We start from the raw sequence: 23,415 nt of genomic DNA, 5'->3' as shown, positions 1-23,415 counted from the left end.
CTCAAATATACAAAACAAGTATAATGTTTGAGAATTAATATCCCTGAGGAATCAACTATGCAAAGACTTGAAAAATAAATATCCTATCACACAGCATAACTTGCATTAATATTTCTTATCAATTTTCTAAGTTTGAATGAAGATTTTTGGAGCATTGGAAATACTTTCATTTAAGACCACTAGCAAATTACTACACATTTTCCAAAATTGGCATTCATTTGTGAATTTTTCTGACGATAAAATCTTTGATTGTCAAAGGCCTCGCAAAAATAAAATTAATATTGAAAATGTATAGCAATTTATTAGTGGTGTTCGAAGCAATCAAGGATTTTTCTTACGTCATGAAAAGTTTAACAGTTATTGCTATGAGTCTATTACAAGAATATATATTTTAACAGGGATTTTTTAAACATAAATAAATAAAAGAAATAATTAACTATTTGGAGATGCTCTCTCAGGGATTTGAATTCCACCACAGCCTGCCACACCCCAAGATTATCTTAACTGATCCCCTTAATGTTTCTGTAGTTGCTATATGATTTGAGTGCCCAATTTTGAAGAGATTTCACTACTAGTATTGTTCTGGTTTCAGTGAAAAACGCATCTGAAAAACTTGAATGCAGCAATTCGTGCTCAGGAAGGTCCTAAGTGGATATGGACTCTCAAAGAGCTGCGTTTGATGGTGAATGTTGGGACGATAAAAATGTTAGTATAATCTTAGTATTATACTAAGATCATTCCCAGTAGTACTCCTGCTCATTATCATCACTAGTAGAAGCTCTGATCCAGGATCTAGGTGCAGCAGATCTGGATGTCATAAATAAAGTTGCAGCACTTTACCTTTGTCGTTTGAAGACACAGGGAAATTCCTTTTGCAATTATGATAGTTGGATATATTCTTGGCTACTCATTGCATGCTGTACTAGTAATTTTGCCAGTGCTTTAAAGGTAGTCTGTTAAAGGTCCTCTGAAATCTAGTTGTATGTGAAGAAGTTTTCATTGCCATGATTCGTTTCTCTGTCATCTACAATTGGACTTGGCATTACCTTTATTAATGCAATATTACAACCCTGTTATAGTCCTTTTTCACCTATGCTCTTGGTTCTGGTGGCTTACTTAACAATCTTCTGGTTAATAGTACATTTTTAATTGCCAAAACTTCAACTCAGTTCAGTCATCAAACTTTCAACCAATTATCATGTCAGTGGAAAGATGTAAAAACGTTGTTTTCTTCTCTCCGATTGTTGGGGGTAACAACCACTCTGTAGGTAACAAAGGTTATCCAATGTTTCAGATTGAAATTTGATTAACTTGAAATATAACCTAATATAGTCTTAAAGTTTTAAACACATCTACTTCAAACACAATTATTAAGATTTGAAAATCATATCAAACCAGGTAAAAAACATAAAAAGATCAAACGAATTCCAGAAAGTCATGTAAGAGGTTTATCCAAAAAGTATTCAACCTCCTTGGCTGACTTTAATAAGCAACTTACTCGTATTAGTTAATGGATGGAGAGGTTGGGAGGACTCTTTCAAATCTCCTGCCAGGAATTTATTGCGCTTCACCCAGTCAGAGTCACAGTACCTTGCTTCTTATGTTATTACTTATGCTTAATCACATTTTACTGATGTCTTGAACAAAGAGCTAACATGAAGTTTTGCCACAAAGGTTTTCATTCCGCTTTAGAGATAATCTGTATAACTAGTGCTGGGGAGCTTATGTGTCATACTCAGACAAAAGAGTGGTTTAGACAGAGTTTCCGCAGATTTAAACCTGGGTATTGTTCAAGCGGGTACAGACATTGAACATAAACCCCAATGTATTTTGTGTTAAGAACTACTTTCCAATGAAGCAATGAAACCTGCTAATTTACGTAGGCATTTAGAAACAAAACACTCTGAGTTTTTGGGTAAGTCATTAGAATTGTTTTAATAAAAAGCAATGAAATGAAAACATTTAAAAATAAACTGCAACAACTACAAATGAAAAGACAACAATGGCATCATATGCTGTTTCTCTGTTGTTTGCTAAGTCAGGAAAGCCTTATAATGTATGAGAGGAGCTGATCATGCCTGTTGCAAAAAGTATGTGCAGCATAATGTTAGGTGAGATATGTCTGAGAATATGCACTCCCAATTAATTTTACGTTTGAAATATACGGAAACCTTCGCATTACAACTAGACAAAACTAGACTGCAGACTTAACTGATAAATCTCACTTGCTAGCTTTTATCCATTTCGAACATGAAAAATATCATTGAAGATCTGTTACTTTTTCAAGATGTAATACATAACAATGCCAAAGATGTCTTTGAAGCTCTCAACGGTTATATTTTAAAACATGAACTAGATTAGAATAAACGTGTAGGATTAGCTAGTGATGGAGTTGGAGCGATGGCAGGTCACAAAATTGGAATTATGATCCGGGTGATGTAAGTAGGACCAAACATTACGTGGACACACTGTTCAATACATATAGAGATGCTGGCAGTGAAGAAAACATCAAGTGAGCTTAAAACTGTGTTTGACAAACTCTTCAAAATTGTCAACTACAGGGTGGGCCATGAGTCAGTTGTCAAAAATGCATTTGGTGCAATAATATACCAAACAAGCGAAAATACAAATACATTTATTTTACTATGTAGTACAAATACAATTTATTAATACAGGAAAACATGTAGTATTCAATGAACCTACAAAAGATGCTCAAAGTGGTCTCCATGCTGTTCTAAGCAAAGATTGCATCTTTTTAACACAGATTTACAAATTTTGTCGCAAATGTTCCTGGACTGTAAGTTTTCAAATTCTGATGCTCAACATTACAAATCTTGACTGAATAAACCTCATTTTTTAGTATACCCCAGACTGAAAAATCCATTGGTGTTATATCTGGGGACCGTGGAGGCCATTCAATAGTACTCCGTCTGCCATTCCATTCATTAAAGTTATTATTTAGAAAGTCTCTCACAATAAGTCCATAATGGGGGGGTGCTCCATCTTGTTGCCATATCAACTTTACCTTAACCGGCCGCAGATGTTCATAAAGTGGACCATTTTCCAGTTCTAACAACACCTCTTGAAGCATATCTAGGTAATTAAGAGAATTAACAGTACCGTCAAAAAAATGAGGCCCGATTAGCCCACCGCTAAAAATACCAGCCCATACACTCACGCCAGGAGCTTTTAACTCTGTCTCCATCGTCAAATGGGGATTCGTAGAATCCCAGTAGACACAGTTGTGTCTGTTCACTCTGCCATTCACCTTAAAAGTTGCTTCGTCGCTCCAAAGAATGCTTTTGTAAAAATTGGGATCGGCTTCTTGTCGGATTGTGTACAGCTCGCAGAATTCCACACGCCTGTCCGGATCATCTTCATTTAGGCCTTGGAGTAAAGTAGGCCTATATGGTCTCAAATGCAGCTGTTTCTGTATCCTTCGTAGGCTTGTTCTTGCTACTCCATACTCATTTGATGCTTTTCTTTGCGATTTCGTCGGTGATTGCACAAAACATTGCGCGACAACATTCTCTTCTGTAGTAACAGACCTTGGCCTACCTGAATGAGGAAGCTCCGCTACCGACCCAGTCTCTTCAAATCTTAAATTTAATTTGCGAATACCTTGTCGAGATGGAGGCTGGATATTTGGAAAACGTTCCACAAACAAATCACAAACATCACTATAATTATGATCATGTTTACAAAACAAACACACGCTGTTCTGTTGTTAATTTCCTATTCATACTTTCTCAGATATCGACAATAAACAAACATAACCTCAAACTGCTAGTGTTTGACTTAGTCAAGTTCACAACTACTACGCTAGGAAAAACAAAGTCTAAGGATTGCTAGTGACAACTGACTTATGGCCCACCCCGTATATTAAGTCACGATCCTTTAACTCTCACATTTTCCCTCAGATATGTCAGAAAAATGGGAAGTGAGTATGAACACCTGTTTTACACACATTTTCAAGTACTGGTTTATATTTTTTTAATCCAGAAAATATAGAGTGTTCCATAAGGAATTTAAGTTAACCAGCATAAAAGGATAACAGGATTTCAGACATTTGCCATCGTTATAGGTTATAAAAGGTATAATATAATGTTTCGAGAATTGTAATCTATCCTCTTCGTTAGTGGGGGAGGTATTACATTTAACCAGCAAATTGGGAAATGGCGGCCAAATTTTGAAATTCTAAATTAATATTTTGAACTGTAACAAAAAAGTAGGTGAAGACCCCGACATAAACACTGTTAAATTTAGTAGATTTTAAAATACCATACCAATGGTAGCATAGTTAAAATCTGCATGTCATCAGTTGATATCTATATCCTAAATTTCAAGACTCTAGATCTTCACAGTTTGTTTAAAAATAAAATGCTTGTAATTAACAGACAAGAAAATGAGTTAATACTTCCAAAAATCATACAAGAAACATAATAAAAGGTAATGAAAAGTATAAAAGAAGACCTTGTGGAGGGGAAAAGCAGAAAGTATAAATAACAATGGTGTAAATAATACATATTTCCAATAGCTCTTCAAAAATACACAGGCTATATAAATATATAACTGAACACTAAACAATAATGGTGATTGATTTTGATTCTTTGACCAAAAGATCATTAAGTTTATTTTCTTGTAATAAAAATTTTTTACGGGCAAAAACAAATAAGTATTTGTAAATAATCTTACCTTTCTTGTTTATACGACATATTTTCTTCTGTTTCTTTTGAAATTAATTCATGTTTTAATATCCTGCATTTCTCTAACTCACTATCAGCTTGGACTTTCTTCCCTTCAATTTCAAGCAAAACTCTCTTTGACACAGCTATCTGATCATTAAGATTGTATAGAACGTCTTCTTTCTCTTTCAAAGACGTACTACATAATTTTATGTCTTCTTCTAATGTGAATAATGTTTTCTTAAAGGAGTCATTGTCCTCTTCAGCATTTAAATATTTTTTTATTTCCTCAGCAAAATAGTTTATTTGTTCTTTAAGGCCTGTTTTTTTAGCAGAGCATTCTTCAATTTTCTAGAAAACAAAAACAAAACAGGATTTAAAAAACAACTCGCTGAACAAAGTGAAATTTACCTTCACCGTAGCGGGGGATAAGGCTGCAACTCTCTAACTGAAATGTCACGAGTTGAATTCCCGGGGAAGTCAATAAAAACTTTCAAATCGAATGGGACTGTTTTCCCTTAAAAACATTTATAGTGGAGTGCCTGGAGCATGCAAAACATTAAAACCTTGGATTACAATTACAGTGAATTAATTTATCTGGTCAATGTGGAATTTTGTGTTTTAAAGTATAAATTGCAACGTTTACTAAAAAGTTTTGTGCATTCGATTTTTTAATTGTTTCAGTAAATTATAATAAAAAATTAATTTTTGACCATAAGGTTTTGCTTTCAATAGTATTTTTTTATTATATATGGAATTTCACAAAAACAGACATAAAGAAACCAAAGATAATTATAACTAAGGAAAGGTAACTATAACTGAGTAAATTAAAGATACCTGTGTGTATCAAGCAAGGGAAATAGGGATCTTGAAAGTAGGTAGTAAAACATGGAGGGGAGATTGGAGTGGCAGCTGCAGTGTACAATGGAATTTCTTAGCTAAGTTAATTTTAAATAACACAAGCTTTGTGAAAGTTGTGTATATATACTAAAATTAAGAAAATTAAGTAGAATGAAACAAAGAAAGAAAATTATTAATACAATTTTGGTTCATATTATATACAAACATTTTACATGTTGTATACATTAAATACTTTCTTAGACTTCATTTACTTTTATAAAAGGTTAAGTATTGGGGCAATTATTTTCACTGCATTATAAAGTACAGTAAAAGCCACATTTCCAGTATCCACACACAGTGCCACATCCCTTTTTACAATTAAAAAATAATAATTGGAATAGATTATCCAGAGGAGGTAATTGATTCATTGTTATTGGGATGTACTTGTTACTCGAATACTTCCACCCCCAATTTCATTAACTATTCATTTCCTGACTATATCTGGATTTGCAGGTACTCTCTTTTTAAGTGTTCAAATGCTGCATCAAATGAAGAGGTATTGATGACAAAAGAACACTTGTATTTTTAACAATTGCTCTTATGAAGGAATTGAACCTGAACATATTCAAATATTTAGTTTTTGTTGAAGCTGCATATAAACCCAAAACACACGTACACCTGCTTGAAATATTTTACTGGAGTCCATTGATATTTTCAAATACAGTACTTCTGCTGCATGTAAATCATTTCATTTCTCAAAATTACTGGAAAACTGAATTTTTCCTTTATTGAAAATACAGAATCAGTAAACTACCTGTGAAAGCATGCAAAACGCACAGGAGACAGATTGACAACTCTATTTAATGGATGATTTTGGTAACTCAGATAACATAATTTTATACTAGCCTCTGGCATAATAGAAACGGTGTAATAGATAGAGTAAACAGACCTGTTTGGTCTTGTAAATTTAGTATTATAGTTAGTAATACTTTTAGTTGCATTTGACACTATTCATGTATATGTGTACAATTTCTGAATAAAGAGTTTTTAACTTACCTTATTTTTTCTGTGGCTAAGTATTACTTTTATTTATATTGTTTGACAAAAGAAAATAACTTACCATTAATTGTTCTTTATTGGCCTTGGATGCATTTTCTACAGCACTTTTCAGTTGATTAGATAAATTAGTTAATCCTTTTTGTTTTGTTGACAAGCTATTAAAATAATCTTCCTTTTCTTTGAATTTTAATTCCAGATTAGTGTTACTGAAATATACATGAAGAAACTGGTTTTATTATACAACAAACAATAAAGCTATTTATTTTAATAAGTAAAAATCAAATTTTATGATTGAGGTCATATTTTAAATCCTGCACATATTACCTTATATACCCTGCTGGAATCAATTTCACTTTGGCAGTAGCCACCAGTTTTGGTCTGGAGTTCGCATAGGAGGTGTCTGTAAGCACACCAACCAGAGTAAAGGGAAAGGCCCAAACACCCCCAGCAAGGCACTGGGCTTGAATTGAGGGCATTCCTGTGGGCAAACTACAGTGTACCTGGACTTCCAATCATCCTCCTTGTTTTTAAAGGATGATCCTGCAGGCTTACCTCATTTGAATGAACCTCTACTTGATTTCCCTGAGTCTCAAGGCCTCGTTGACAGCGACAGACAGGATTCGAGTTTGGAGATCAAACCCATTAATTTATATTTTATGATGAAAGAATAGAGAACTAATTTTTTAATATTATGTATAAAAGATACAAGACGTTTTGAAAATGTTAAAATTTTACATCTGTCTGTTTGTCTACATGGTATCTGGAAAACTATTTGAGATATTTACTTGAAATTATTTATGAAGCTTCTTTCTATATAGGCATAATCAAATCAGATGATGGTGCATGTCAATACATGGGATTTACCTGAGGGCTAGCAAATCATAACTTCAAAAACGGATTGTACTTGGAATTTTACACTTTACTACCAATCAGAGGGCTTGCAAAATTCTTCTTCCCTCTATCTATCTGTCTGAGGATATATCTAGGAATAAACATTATATTTCATTTAGAAGCTTTATTTCAACATAGCCAAGATCGTACTTAATGATGGTGCACATCTGTCTATGGGATTTGTCTGAGCGTTAGTGAAGGCTAGTGCTCAGTGGAATATCTCAATATCTAATTGAACTATAGACTTGAAATATGAATTAATATTGATTTCTACACAGGTGAAATTGAGTGCAATTATGGTGTATGCACTAAGGGATTTGGCTGATCTTCAGTGAAGATTAAAGAGGTGCATATCTCGAGATTCAATTGAACTACAGGCCTGAAATTTGAATGCAACATCATTTCTAAATAGGCAAGTTCAAGCTCAATGATGGATCAGTTTCTTTTGGTCTTAGGATCAGAAAGAAGTAACTAATGAAAAGTTAGTAATTTCTAAATCAATATATGAGGCGTGTTCAGAAAGTAAGTACCATTTCATTCTACTGCCGGCATTGTGCTGCAATCGGTGTTCCATGCATGTGCACTAGTCATTCTTGTTCACTGGCTATCAACTCACGGCACTTTAGTTGTTCTACATTGTGTTTTCAGTTTTCTATGAACGTTTAAAATTAGTGATCCAGCCGATTGTAAGACTCATTCTGTAATAAGATTTTTGAACGCAAGGAATGTGAAACTGGCTGAAATTTATCGTCAACTTCAAGATGTTTACAGGAAGACGTGATGAGTGAAGGAATGGTGAGAAAGTGGGTTAGAATTTTCAAAGGCAGTCGAACAAATGTGCATGATGAGAATCGGAGTTGTCAGCCTTCTCACGTTACTGATGATCTGGTAAGGGCAGTTGAAGAAAACTAGAATCCATCGAACCACTCATGCGCACGCAAATCCAACGAAACTGTGTGTGAAGCCATGGGTAACCGCTAGTAATTTATATGGGGATAAAGAGAATATGTAAGGCTAATAATTCACTACATCCATGACAGAAAAATATTGTAAAGGTTTACAATATCCATAAATCTTACTTGTTTTGTTCAGTATTAATCTGCAGTTTAAGATTCTGGATGTCTGAAACACCAACAGCTCTACACTCATCCAGTTTAAGGTGAAGGTCACTGATTCCTTCAAAGAGCTATAAACAAATGAGCAGTATATTAGCACAGATTGTTTAGTATTGCATTATGTGTGTTGTGATAACAATAATTGATCAAAGTAACTTCCTTAACACTCTCAGCCCCATGTGAGTCGGAATATTTCAACTTGCAGTAAGACTTTACATAGAACAGACCTAACTATAGTTGGGGTCAGCCAATAGTGCTACAGTGCAATAACCACGTATATTACCTAGCGCCTGGCAAAAACACTCTCACTATGGTGGTATTTATCAATGGATTTCTAATGTTCTTCAGTTTTTCCTATAATTCACTTAAGCATAAGTAAGTGTTACTGAAATCTATTATGATATCAGAGATATAATATGCAACACAATATTGTTACTTTAGTTTATATAACTATACTTTTTTGGCTTTAACTTCTCATTGTCCACAGAAATTAAATTTAAATATTTATTTTTAATACTTTTATACCACTGATTAGTAAGGAATTAGTATGACTTACTTTTAAGAAGCATTTAAAGAAATGTGTTGTTTATTTGAGTAAATTTAATAAAATCTAGCTTGTTTTCACATCTTTTTTAGGTTTTATAGTGACAACACAAGTACAACAATGAACCCAAGATGCTATCAGGTGCTGACTGTCGCTGGGACTATCAGATAAGAATGATAAAATTATTGCTGTATGCACTGTCTGTAAATATCTCAAAACTTTCAGTGTAATCCTCATATGCACTGAAAAATTACAGCATGTGGCAGTAATATCCCTGGGATAGAGTGAAACAAATTCAATTGCTTTCGCAAAATAAATAAAATCTTTTTATAATATTTTGTTATAACATCTAGTCCAAGTTTGAATAAATGGAACTTAAGTAATAATACTTACCGTTTTGTTTTGAAGTGAAATTGTATTGAATATGTTATTTAAATTTTCTTTGACTTTCAACACATTTTTAATCTCTTTTTCTAAATAGCTAATTTTGTTTGCCTTTTCATCATTTTGGAGGATTAATTCCTGAGCCTCAGTTATGTAATCTTCTTTTTCCTTGTCAATGGTTTCTTTGTGTTTCTGGGCTGGTATAAACAAGAAATATATCTGGTTAAAATACATATTAGGAGATATGAATTGAAAATGTATTAAAAAATATGAACTATAAACTTGAAAGTAATAAGGAAGTGAACAATGCTCTATCAGGTTTGTGGGAAGGATAATACCAACAGATAAAGTTCAATCTCTTATAGTCTTGAAACTTTTATTTACAGCTTAAGAGGACACACAAGTCAGATATCAGCTGTGCATCTCTGCTTTTAACAGCCAGGGATTAAGTTTAAAACTGCACTATAAATACAGGATTTCATCTCAAATTTATAAAATTTCCTTTTCAGGTATTTTTGTCACAATACTAATCAATTTTTAAATATAACATTTTATTGGCTAATACTACTATTTTATAATATTTACAAGATTATGGAAATAATATCTATATCATTTATATTTAATCTAGAGCATTTTATAGAAAAATTATAGCTTAATGTTTTAAGTGTCCAAGATACTATGCCGAAATTTGTGTTTTTTTATCATCTTTTCCTGGTGATCATACACAAACATCAGTAAATAATTATGGTAGAAGGATGGACCTCAAACATTAAGCTTTATCAGTCAACGAAGGATATATAACTAGTCCAGTATACCAACTGAGGACACACTTCACACATGGCACAGTCTTCTTATAGTGTAACAAGGATTAAAATGGAGATGTACTTTCAGTTATTCCTTAACAATAAACTGGAACTCGTGCGAATTTTATGGCAACGAAGATAACAATTAACAAAAGTTTACATAGAACTCTTCCACCATCTTTACACAAGACATGGGTTGTTTTTAACAAACAAACAAAAAGGAAAATAGCCACAATGATCAAAGAAATATGTTATCCAAAAACAAAAATCCCCTTTGATCTCAAAAGAGTTATGGACCAAAGCTCCATCAAAATCATTGAAGTGGACATGTGGAAAGTAATTAAAACAAATTACAAAAATTCTTCTATCGCTTTTGCTCGAACAATTTCCCATGATATCGGACATGAAAGGAACATGACTGCTGGTATTTCAGTTATTTTCAGAAAAATATTGGAAGACCTCAAACTGCAGATTTTGTCAATACTGACAATAGCTAACTAGTCAGGTTGTGCAAGGCGGAGCAACAGTGTACAGTCTTATCACAAAATAAAATTACTATGACAAACCAACCAAAGAAATATACAATGAGGCATTTGAACAATTCATTACAGGTTTCAAGAAAAAATATTCAAATTTTTAGTCGCATGTGATGTTTGACAACGTATAGCTTGAACACTTCTTTAATAATATAACAAAACTACATCAGGTGACTACTACAACAGTCTGTATAGTTTTGTACAACGAAACAAGTGCAACGAGAGTTTTGCGGAATGGACTGCCTTACTCAGTATTTCTTGAACAGCTCCAGAAGCACAACAATGATTATATAAGAACAATACAGATATCATCTCTTCAGCAATACATCAAGGTCTACCTATTAACAACCAATATGAGTCCACAAGATTCAACATACCAAGACCTACCTATTACAGAAAAGGCAACTGATATAAGTCCACAAGATCCACGACCTCAGTCTCTTAACAGTTTTCCGCTGTTCCTCCTCCTATCCTAGAGAATAGTGAAACTATGCTGTCAATATCAGTTAGTGAAGTGGAAGAGCACAGTAATGTGGAAATTCCAAAATGTAGTAAAAGTGAAATCTTAGAAGATTGTGTCTACCGTTCCCCTTGTTCCAATGTAAATAGTTTTCTGTCAAAATTAAATACTATCTTGTAAATTTTCTCTAATAATAATACATAAACATAGTAATCACTGGGGATATTGATATAAATGTTTTAACCCAAATTGTAATAAATATGTTAGTTGTGAATACACTTACCTGTCATAACATGAAATATTTAGTTAACTGTTTAAACTTTCAAAGGAGTTAAACAAAACGTTAAAAAGTAATATGCTAAAAGTGAAACAAAAATTTGTTGATGATAAAATTAATTAAAATATTTCTAAAACAACATGGAACTCAATCAACTCTTGTATTAACATTAATAATATTAATAATGTTATACATATGATGCCATTCTTTGTATTGATGTACACTGTAAAGAATAAAGATTATTTTGAGTATGAATTTGAATAGTACTCGTATATTCTATAATTATTATTAAATGTTTGATTCTCACCTTTCTTTATGTTTTTTTCTATATATGTTTTAAATAAAAGTTCAATCTGATTCTTTTTCTGTTTGACTGTTTCTAATCCTTTGTGTCTAGTATCCTTTTCAGTCTCCAAATGTTTCTTAGCTGCTTTAATCTCTTCTCCAACAGTCAACCCATTAGTATAATAATTGTCAAACATTTCGACCAAAAGTTCAGCATCTTTCACTCTGAAAATGTTTTAATTAAAACAAATCAAACCAAATCATGTTTAATGACGTAAGACTTCTACAAGTTTTTGTTTAAGTAAATATATTGATAATATATATTTGCTGCCAGAAGGCCAAGTTAAAAGAAAATGAAACAATGTCCTATTCTAAAAACTAAATAAAATAAAAATCATACAGAGGTACAATTTACAGCAACATTATATAAGCTTAGTTAGTGGTTTGAAACAGTTTCTCTAGTTCCTTTTGTTTTTTAAGCAGGCTGCATTAAAACTAGTCAGAACAAGGTATTAACAATTGTAAAAAGCAACAAAATTAATATAAATACATTAAAATAAAAATAAATAATATAAAACTTTACAAAAGTCCCCAATAAATATAAAATCAATAATGTATAAAATTCTACAATAAATATATAATTCAACAACAAACATAATATTTAACAGTTAATATTTAACATTTAATAATCAATATGTACAGTTATACAAATAAATTACATAAAAAAACCTACAACAAATTAGAAACATAAATGATTTGTAGTGATAAATTCCTCAACTGAACAAAATGGAGGTGTTAATAACCAATGGTAAAATTTGTGTTTAAATGTTTTTACAGGGTATTTATTAATGAGATGCTCCAATGTATTGTAAGTCTTAAGTGAAAGGACTGAGTGAGTATTGATTGATTTAACCAATCTGTGAAAGTTAATTATTGTTCAATGTTTGTTACTAATGTTGTAGCTATGTACATCACTGGCAAGTTTTATTAACAGTGGGTTTCTCATTATATATAAAGTACGATCAAATATATAAAGGTTTATTACAGTTTGAATAATAAACCTCTTTGTTTGTCTTTGTTGTTTGTTTGTGTTTGTCTGTGTATGAAGATATACACAGACAATCTTCATAAACAGAGGTTTGCAATTGTCTTGTACACCAGCCTTGACTATTATTCTAACAGCCTTCTTTGAAACAATGAAATACTGTCTATTTTACTACAGTTTCCCCCATAGGACCAGCCTATGTCATATTGACTGAGAGTATGAGAAATAGTACTAACATACTTTTGAGGGAGACAGAAAGTGAGAGGCAAAACAAATAAACAACACATTTAATAATAACGTGGTTATGGTAGGAAGGATTGATTCAATGTAAATGTTGAGTTTAGCTCCATTTCACCTTCCGCTTAGTGCAGCATCTGAAATCTGACACTGTCATAGACTTTATTTCTGGAGGCCACATCTGAAGAGATACAAGATGTAGACAGACATGGACTCCAGATTCTTAGTTTTACCTGACACATTTTTTATATCACCCTCCTTAATGTCCTCTGTGATTCACAATACCTCTCTGAGTTAATTGTTGAGAAACGTTAAAAAAAATCAACCAGAATCGCTCAGAATCTTCAAGCACAGTAGCTATTTGTAAATTGCTTCAATAAATTCTCTTCCCCAGTTTGGATTGATTGATAACTTTGTAACAATTTTTGTTGTAATCTTTGAGGAAGTTAGTGCTGCAACCACTCTCTGTTTTTGTGATCTTCCAAAAGAATGATTTTTACCAACCTTGCTCAACATTTTTAGAAATCAAGTTTCTCTATCACAATTTGATACACCAAATTCTGTGACATTTGGGGAACATGTACTGAAAGTTCTATAACATTCTCATGAATTTGTTGAAGATTTTCATCAGTTCAACAATTACAGCGCTACACATACCACTGTCCACACAGTTTACTGCTGGATGAGTGTAAGATCATTTTGATACCTACGCAGTGGCTCTAAGTGCGTAGAGGTAGATCAAAACAGCTATTTCTGGACTGTTCTCATTATACAGAATCTTCCATTTATTTAACGAGCATATAGTAGTTCACATGTTTTATAAAATTCATTTTTTCTGACCAGGAAATGTTTGTAAAAAGGGAATCGCACTAGCAGATGTGTGTCAAATGGTGTTAAATGAGAATTAGGTGGTTACAATATAGGCCAGCATGTGAATAGCATGTTAATCTGTAATTATAGGCACTTTGCTACCAACCCTTACTGAATGGACTGTGGTATTGTTACATTCTTTTATAACTAAGCTTTAAAAGTAAATTAACAACCAAAGGATTGACTAAATTATGCTAAAAATAATTTTATGGAAATTAATAAATAAAGTAATACAGTTAACTCAAAAACAGGTTTACTTACTTTTCCATTAATTTAGGCCGCTCGTTAAGTTCTTTTTGATAATTTCCAGTCAATTCTTCAAGATTCATCTGAGTTTCTACGGATTCACGACGTTGACGTTCATGAATCTCTAAATAAACTTTTACCTCTTCTTCAATTTTTGTTTTTTTATTCATCAAATTAATACGACGTTTTTCATGTTTCTTCAAACTCGACTGAACAAGATCTGTTATGCGGCGATTTTCTTCACAAATTGCTTCAGCCCTTACAGAAAGCTGTCCTTCAGAAGCTTCTTGAGGATAAGTTGGTGCTGTGACCATATTATATTCCTCTGAACTGTCATGAGTATGTTGTTGAATACTATTTTGAGGATAATTTTGACTGTCTTCTATGTTTTCTATCTGTGACAGCTCTGCATCTTGAGAGAAGACTCGTGTTTTTTGGGCAAACATGCTCAAATATTAAAAAATAGAGTACTGCACTTATCTGAAACAAAATTAAACTTAAAAGAAATATTTCTATGTAAATGCAATTTTTTATTCGCTATACTAAATGTTTTTAAAGTTAAACTGTCCAAAACCTATTTGAAAATAAAGTTAAACTGTCCAAAACCTACTTTTCCAAATTGTTTATTATTTCGGGCGAGGCCTTTCAAAACCAAAGTTTTCATCTTCCAGCAGGCACATCTTCACATATTTATTAACATATATGGGTAGGGAGGCAGGTAAATCACAAAAAATTTTGGAAATATTTCCAGCCAGTATGAAAAATTAACTAGAGTTTTAATTTTTGAATTTGAATAAATTCAGAAGAAAGAAAGATTTGGAATTTTCAATAGGGCCCTCTATATGAGTTTTTCTCTTTACTTCTGTTTATGTATAGTGTTTCCCACAAGCATTCAAGATCATCTATTGGTTTTGTATTTCTTTATTATAATTTTTGATTGTAATTGATGTTCTGTGGTCCTGAATTCAATGCAAGTGCATGCAATTGTAAATTTAATAGTTGGGTAAACGAATTTGGAGTTGTGATAAAAATGTTTTCATTTTTATAAATATGCAAAAAATATCATCGACGTATCTCTATCCTCCTTAATAGGAAAATAGGAAACAATTATAATTACAAGATTGGTTAACTTCTCAAAATTTACAAAATAGAAATATGATGAATTTCCGTATGAATAAATTTATGTATGAATCAGAGCACATTCCAAGATATAGAGAATTTATTATACCCAAATTGATGGAAACAGCTAAGGGAAATCCTCTCTCATGTTTTTATTGCCAATATTTTTATGGAGCTATTTTGAAACAACAGCCAAATCTAAAATGGCATATTTCCCAAGAAAATGGATAAGATACGTCGATGATATTTTTGCAATATTTAATAAAAATGAAAACATACAAGATTTTATCACAACTCTAAATTCGTTTTAACCCTACTATTAAATTTACATATGAAATTGAACAAAACAATAGTATCCCATTTTTTAGACGTATTAGTTTATTAGAAATGAAACAAAATTTGAATTTGATATATCTACAGAAAACCAACTCATACAGATAGTTCATCATCAATGAATCTAACCATCCTTCTGCACAAAAAAGAGCAACATTTAATTCAATGATTTATAGACTGTTTAAATACACCACTTTCAACAGAAAACTACAAGAAAGAACTAAATTACATCAAATCTATTGCTATGTTCAATGGTTACACTACACAACTCATTGACAATATACTAAAACAAGCTTTAAAAAGAAAAAGTAGAAAGAAAAAGACAACATTAAGACCACCTGAAGACACAAAACCTGAATTTAATTTGCACAACATACAGCACTTTTTCAAACCAAATATGCAAAACTTTTAAAAAAGCATACAAATAAAACTGTCACTCACAGAACAAGCAACAAATTAATCCCAAATTTTAGGAAACCCTAAGGACAAAATTTCAAATGATAGTAAATCGGGAATTATGAAATTGGATGCAATGACTGTGACAAAATTTATATTGGACAAACAAAAAGAACAATAAAAACACGATTTAAAGAGCATTTATCACACACAAAATATGGAAGAGTTGACAAATCTGCTGTAGCCAAGCACGCATTGAATCAGGACACAGAACATCAATTACAAATCTAAAATTAATAAAAGAAATAACAAAACCAATGAACTTGAATGCTTTGGGAAACACTATACATAACAGAAGTAAAGAAAAGAAAAACTCATGAACAATGAAGAGGGCCCTATTGAAAATTCCTTTCTTTTGAAAAATCTTCTTTCTTCTGAATTTATTCAAAAATTAAACTCTAGTCAAATATAATTTTTTCATACTGGCTGAAATATTTCCAAAATTTTTGTATTTACATTTTACACCATATGTTAATTTAAATATTAATTTTAAACAAAACAATATGTAAATATTTTATTTGTGGAGTTGCCTGAAGATGAAACCTTTGGTTTTGAAAAGGCCTCGCCCGAAATAATAAACAATTTGGAAAAGTAGTGTTTTTATTAATATATAATAATATTTAAAGAATTTCCAATTGCTCCAAGAGTCTACAATGTCCAAAACCTATTTGAAAATAAAGTTAAACTGGCCAAAACCTATTTGAAAATATTGCATTGTTTCCAAGATTTGTTTTGTTAAAAATTACAATTTGGCTGATTTGAAATTAGATACTCTCATATCCTCATATAAGTACTACTAGACAATTAATCTTATAGGTACTTTATTATTATTGGAATTGAGATGTAGCATTGTAAATTATTTCATAATTGTACTGATTAGAATAATATAATGAGTTCATAATTTATTGTATATCAAATTATACATATATTTATCTGGCTATGAATTATTACACATATTTATACAACAAAAGCTATTTTAATGTTATTCCATTTGGCATTAATTAACTCTCAAAGCATTTAATAAATCTCTTGTTAGCGTTTAAAACCTATCAATGAACTTTTAAGATTTATCAAAGACTAGGTTTGTCACTAAAATAATATGACGTAGCAAGCTTATTTTTTCATCACAAATTTATAGACAACATATTTTAAAACAAATTGTCTATTTTCATTATGTTTAGATTGTGGCTTTATTAAAACTATAAAAAATATTTTAATTTCCAATTCCACACAATCTGCATAATCTATACAAAACGCATAATCAACAAATTAATTTATCCTAAATATATATTCTATTTATTTTCTGTATAGTTTAGTGTATATGCAGTATAGCCTATATAAATATATATAACGATTGTATATATTTATACATTTATTTAAAGTTTTACGTAGTAAAAACCTAATTTTTTTACGTGGAGCCATACAAGAGCTTAGTATACACTGAACTATTGTTCAATTTTACTGTATTCTTTTCATCTTTTATTGTAGTATTTCAACATTCAATAAGGTTTGAAATCTACATTTGTCAACCTATTCCAAAATATAACAAAACAAAACATTGTGTACTTCTGTCTGAAAAGTTTCTGGTACAATAGTTTACTTTGTCCTGTAGTCCCGATGAGGAAAAAAATATACATATGTAGGGATGATAAGCCTACTTTGGTCAAAAAGTGTCTGCTTTCAGCCGTTAAAATCACAAACATTCCAATAGCTGTGTTTGTCTTATTGCCTTTATAAAGAAAAAAAGAAATCACTTTGTCTTTGCTATCTACATCACTACCAATCAAGAACTGAACTTTAACTGAAAGCATCAACAGCTGATTAGTGTCAGATAAGTTTGCATTATGAAACGTAAATATTACAATTTTGTCTTAATTAAAATATATTTCAGTAACTTTTCAGATCTTTCTCTTCATATAAACCTCCCTTGGAGTTCAACGAACACTTTATAAAAAGAATTAGCCAAATTGGAATAGTCGTGATTAACAATTAGCAACACATTTGTGATTCATTTTTATTTATAAGATAAATATTTGTCAAAAAATAAATCTACTTTCTAAAACTGTTACAACAAACAGCTGACTCAAGAAAAACAAGAATAAATATGCATTTATGTCAATCCCGCAATTAACAGATAAAATTAGAACAGTATATATAAAGTGCAACCTAGAACCATGTTTATAACACACAAAACTCACTCTTAGACAAAGTCTTGTGTACTAAAACTGAAAACGGGAATATAGAATTCCATACGGTATAAAATGTAGTTGAAGAGAGAATACATCGGCAGAACACATACAATTAACGTTAAAATAAAAAACCTCTAAGAAAACATGAAAAGAGACTAACAGAAATGTCAAAAGTGGTCTTCATTTGTTGCTCCACAGACCATTGTTAAAACTGAGATTAAGCATAATATAAATCAGGAACCCTATTTATTTATAAAAAATTGATTGAGTCTTCATAATTTACATTAAATTATTGGATCATCAGTTGAAATGAGACCCCCTTTGATTGTAATTACTGAAAAACAAACTAAAAAGATTCCTTAAGACTCAAACAAATTGAGTTAAATCAATGCAAAGTCCAAGTTTATATGGTTCATCTAGAATCAACCAAAAAAGTCCACTTCCGTCCCCTGATTTGCTGCTACCTTGTTTCTGCCATTATAATCTCCTATTTTCCATTGGTCAATTTTCAGTAATTGGTTACTGTTAGCAGACATACACAAAACAAACTTTAATATTGTGGTGTCTAGTCTTGACTTTTAGTGCGCAGTTTATAATAATTAGTGTAAGTATAATAATTTTTTGTGAGAGAATGCTTAACATTGTTGTAATTGACAATGTTATTTTAAAGATAATTGATGAAGCTCACTTCTATTTGAATGGATCTTGAAGATAACAACCCACGAAAAATCCATCAAAAACCACTGCAAATCCTAAAGTTATGGTGAGATGCTCAGTCTTAAAAATTGGTATTGGATCTAATATTTTTGAAGAGGATGGTGCAACTGTCAAAGTTAATTCTCAACGTTATGTGGAAATACTACGCATATTTTTGCAGCCATAACTTAAAATTATGGGGATCAAAACAGCAGAAATATAGTTTCAACATGATGAAACCACAGCCCACACAGTAATGCATCTATGGAAGTCGTTGTAGAAATGTTTTTGATCATATATCACATTTCGGGGACCTCCATTGGCCAGCATGCTCGCCAAATCTATTCCTATGCGAAATTCAAAGTTTATCATCGTGAACCTCGTTTACTGGAAAATTTTAATTCTGCAATGTGTGAAGGAATTGCTGCTATAATGCAGGACACTTTGACAACGGTTATGGAGAACTTTGAAAAGAGATGTTTTTTTAGTACTATTGCAGGATGACGCCATATTTCCTATATTATTTTTTTTTATATAATTAAGAGCATTTGGAATTCTTTATAACCAGATTGGATTGTTTTAAAATTACTACATGATTAAAATAAACTTAATTATATATAATTTTAAAATAAATGGGTTCTTTTTTGAGCCGCCCTGTAGATTCTTGTTTAACCTTTAATTATCATGAATTACATAACATTTTTATGTTAGAAGTAAAATAATAAAAGGTAAATATCACTTGGTTTTATTTTAATTTGTTTTATTTTTATTATAAAGGTTAAAGTATAACTGTTGAAAAAACTAAACCTCATTTAATTAATAAAATACATACATTCCGTTTTATAAACACACAACTCAGTTTTTTATTAAATCTAGGTATTTTCTCCATGAAATAAATCAATCACCAACCGCTAATCCAACTGGAAAAGTATTAAGATAATCACAAATAAAAACCAATAAATAATTTTTACAGCTTTTATACCTTGATACACAAACTGAACTGTGTGAGACATGATGATTAAAACTAAGTTGTTTTTCGAAAGGTCATTGAATGTAATTTTACATTTAAGACAATGACTTTGTCAGTACACAAAGGAGGACCCTGATGAGTATGTTTTGGTATTATGAGTTCTTATCGGTACTGGTCTTCAAAGGTACTAGGTACTAATTAGATGCTATACTAACTTAACTGCTCCATGATTCTTCCAATGAACTCTGCTTTTAATACAAATACCTATCTTTACTATATAGACCGTTTCAGTATAAAAGAAGATGTAATAGAAACCTTTTAATCAATTTAAGGTAATACAGTAAGATAAAGGTATATTTAGTACTGCGCTCAGTGTGTATTTTTTAAGTTCAGGGAAGAGCTACAAATATTTTGTTTTTAAAGGTGTATTAATAATCTAACCAATTTTACTTAAGATTCAATAAAGTATTAAAAAAACCTCAGCAAAAAAGAATATCTGTATAAATAATAATTTATTGTATATAAAAAAGATAATAGAAGTATCAACATATTTCATTATTGTATTAAAAAAATAAAAATTGGTTTGAGGATTAACATTTAAGACTCTATTCTTCAGATATAAAAACCTAAAACAAAAGGGTAAGCATGCTAAAAAGTAAAAACACATGGCGATTAACATTACCGTAAAAAGTTTACAACAACATAAGTTGTGTTGAAAACATATAAATATACCTAAGAGGCATTCGAACAAATCAGAAGTACAAACAAAACATCAAGATGCTATAAATTTAATGTTAAAAATAAATAAAACCACTAAAGAATGAAATCACAAATTCTATGCTTGAAAAGCAGTGAGATTGTTACTATTCAATTCAACAATAAAAGTTTGTTGATATATTTAGTAATACAATTATTGCCCAACATTGTATTACATAACCATAATTTAAATAAAACAGTTAAAGCACACTGAAATAATGAGTTTTACATAACATTTCTGAATAGGTACCTTGAACTTTTATTTCAACTTCTTTCGACACCATGACTGGATTTGTGAAATTCGATCAACTCCATAAAATTGCTTGCTGCACAGATTATCATTTTTTTATTCAATATAATATTTTAGTTCTCTCATGATGGAAATTAAATTTTAAAATGTATTATTACCAATTAAAATGTTACAGGTAACAATATTTTAAACTTTATTCTACATTATTTTTACCCTTCGAGAGGCAAGGCTAACTTTGTGGTTGAATTTCTGTAAATATCCAACTTAAAATTACTTTATTTGCAAGTATAACTTAATGTAATTAAAACTATGTAAACCCCAATATGTAATTCTAAGAAATCACTTGAAGTTGTGGTGGCGACTTATTATACTGCAGCTATGATGTCAAAGATTCATGAATATCGATGATCCAATTGTGGTTGTCGCTTACTATACTGCAGCCTATTACTTTTTTAGATATAAGTTAAAACAGCTGACCTATATTATAATTTAAAATATCTATAACGTAATTCAATTCACATTTTGGTTTTGGTAGTTAAGATAATCATAAATATTGATGATTCCATGTGGTGGCCGTTTATTATACTGCGGCCATTAACTTCATATTATCAATAAAATGGCCATATCGAAATCTAGGATTATTTTTAAACTGGTGATGATCACTGCAGCATTGATCTATCACTCTCAACAACTGGTGACCATCCGTACAGTGACGATCAAATATCGCCATGAAAAAGCTACTTTATAAAGTAACTATAATGCTTTTAAATGTAAGTAATGGTAGCATTCAACAGCGGATAAATAAATGTATAGATTAGTATGGTGATTGGTACTTTTCGGTCTTTGATACAAGTCAGAGAGAGGAATATGATATTTAATTTTCATTGTTGTTATTTCTTTGCTGTTGTTTACGTTAGTTTGTTTGTTTGTTTACATTTATTCTTGTTGCTAGTATGTAATATTATTATTTAGTCAAGTGGTAGCCTATAAACATGTTTTGAAAGGTATTTCTCTTTCATGGGAGTGTTGTAGTGAACAAATAATTAGTTTTTGTTAAAATAACCCGTTTCTTAATCTATATCTAGGCCAAGGTTAGGAGTGTCAAGTTTGTATTTTAGCAAGTTTTACTTATTTTATATACGTTGAATTTTACTAACATATTATGCATTTCAAGAGAATAGGAACTCTTTAGATCAATCTAGTGATATAAGACAGTTGTTAGAAAGTGAACCAGTAGACCATAACAGGGTTGGTGAATATATGACAATGCATAATCAAATAACTTTTATTACTTCTTACATTTTTTATACAATACCCTTGCAAAACATTGAAAAGTGGCCTACCAATAGAAGTAATTTAGTTGTCAGTCTCGAGTTAAGCCCCCTAATTTTAGGAGAATTGTCAGAATCTCTGTGTCAATAATTAAAAATCATCCATTAAGTTAAATCAATGTTTTGAGCCTAGGCCTTTACTACAACTTATACCCTCAGCTATAAGGATTCTGACCTAGTACTTAAACACCCGAGTTTGTTATGTTGATGAACACAGTATTATGAACATGTATCAAATAAAATACAAACATTAAATTATAAGGTACTTACAAGAACGAAAAATCTGAATATAATTCTATATACTTGTGTACGGAAAATACGTTTATATTATTTCTTTCACTTTAGTTTAGACTATCAGTTAAATGCTGTATCACAACTCACGTCACAACAATAAACAAACAAATTTTTCCGAAATCACACTCACAAACAAATTGAAACTTGCAATCTGTAACAGGAAACACTCAAAACACAAACCCCACTGAAACCAATCAGCGTTAAGTAAGACCAAAGATCGCTAAGTAGAATCCTTCAAGTATAAAATAACTATGTAAATGTAAATAAAATAAATGTTTTGTGAAAGGAACACAAAAATCCAAACCATCATAATAAATTTCAAATCTTTACGATTAAATTAAATTCTTGAAAGAAACAAATGTCTATTATGCGAGCTACCCGCCTTGGGGATTTTCTCTGTTGTATCGTCGGTTTTGAATCTTGGGAAGTATAAACCTGGTAAAGTTAAAATATTTTTTCTCATGACATGATGTTTTTCTAATGAATATGCTTATTGTATATTTCTGAAATAAAATATTAAAATTTTTATGTTGCTTAAATTACTCCATACTTCTAATTTCAATATAAATTTAAATATATTATTTGAGGAATACGAGTATGCAATGGCATATAAATTAGACTAACGCAAGCACATGTTATGAGATAATAAATTATGTTATTTTGGACGTTAAAAATTATTTTCCTGAATTCTTTTGGGTCGAAATATGGGTGTTTTCGTTAAAACGAGGAAGGTGTTTTTTATAC

At 30.9% G+C, this 23,415-nt stretch overlaps 1 protein-coding gene across 2 annotated transcripts in view; it reads right to left on the bottom strand.

Annotated features, from left to right (window-relative positions):
- Positions 1–22,808, bottom strand: part of LOC124359303 (repetitive organellar protein-like) — a 36,385-nt gene extending 13,577 nt beyond the window's left edge. For both annotated transcript variants that reach the window (XM_046811935.1, XM_046811945.1), the window contains exons 1-7: positions 22,648–22,808; positions 14,293–14,757; positions 11,902–12,104; positions 9,528–9,715; positions 8,555–8,661; positions 6,646–6,790; positions 4,696–5,036 (exon numbers count right to left, since the gene is read on the bottom strand). In XM_046811935.1, coding sequence (XP_046667891.1) covers positions 4,696–5,036; positions 6,646–6,790; positions 8,555–8,661; positions 9,528–9,715; positions 11,902–12,104; positions 14,293–14,723 — 1,415 coding nt within the window. In that variant the 5' untranslated portion in view covers positions 14,724–14,757; positions 22,648–22,808. The remainder of the gene's footprint in view (positions 1–4,695; positions 5,037–6,645; positions 6,791–8,554; positions 8,662–9,527; positions 9,716–11,901; positions 12,105–14,292; positions 14,758–22,647) is intronic.
- Positions 22,809–23,415: the final 607 nt, after the last annotated feature.

The sequence above is a fragment of the Homalodisca vitripennis genome, chromosome 1, assembly GCF_021130785.1.
Source record: "Homalodisca vitripennis isolate AUS2020 chromosome 1, UT_GWSS_2.1, whole genome shotgun sequence".
Lineage (NCBI taxonomy): Eukaryota > Metazoa > Arthropoda > Insecta > Hemiptera > Cicadellidae > Homalodisca > Homalodisca vitripennis.
The sequence above is the reverse complement of the archived record's forward strand: the minus strand, read 5'-3'. Positions and strand labels throughout refer to the sequence as shown.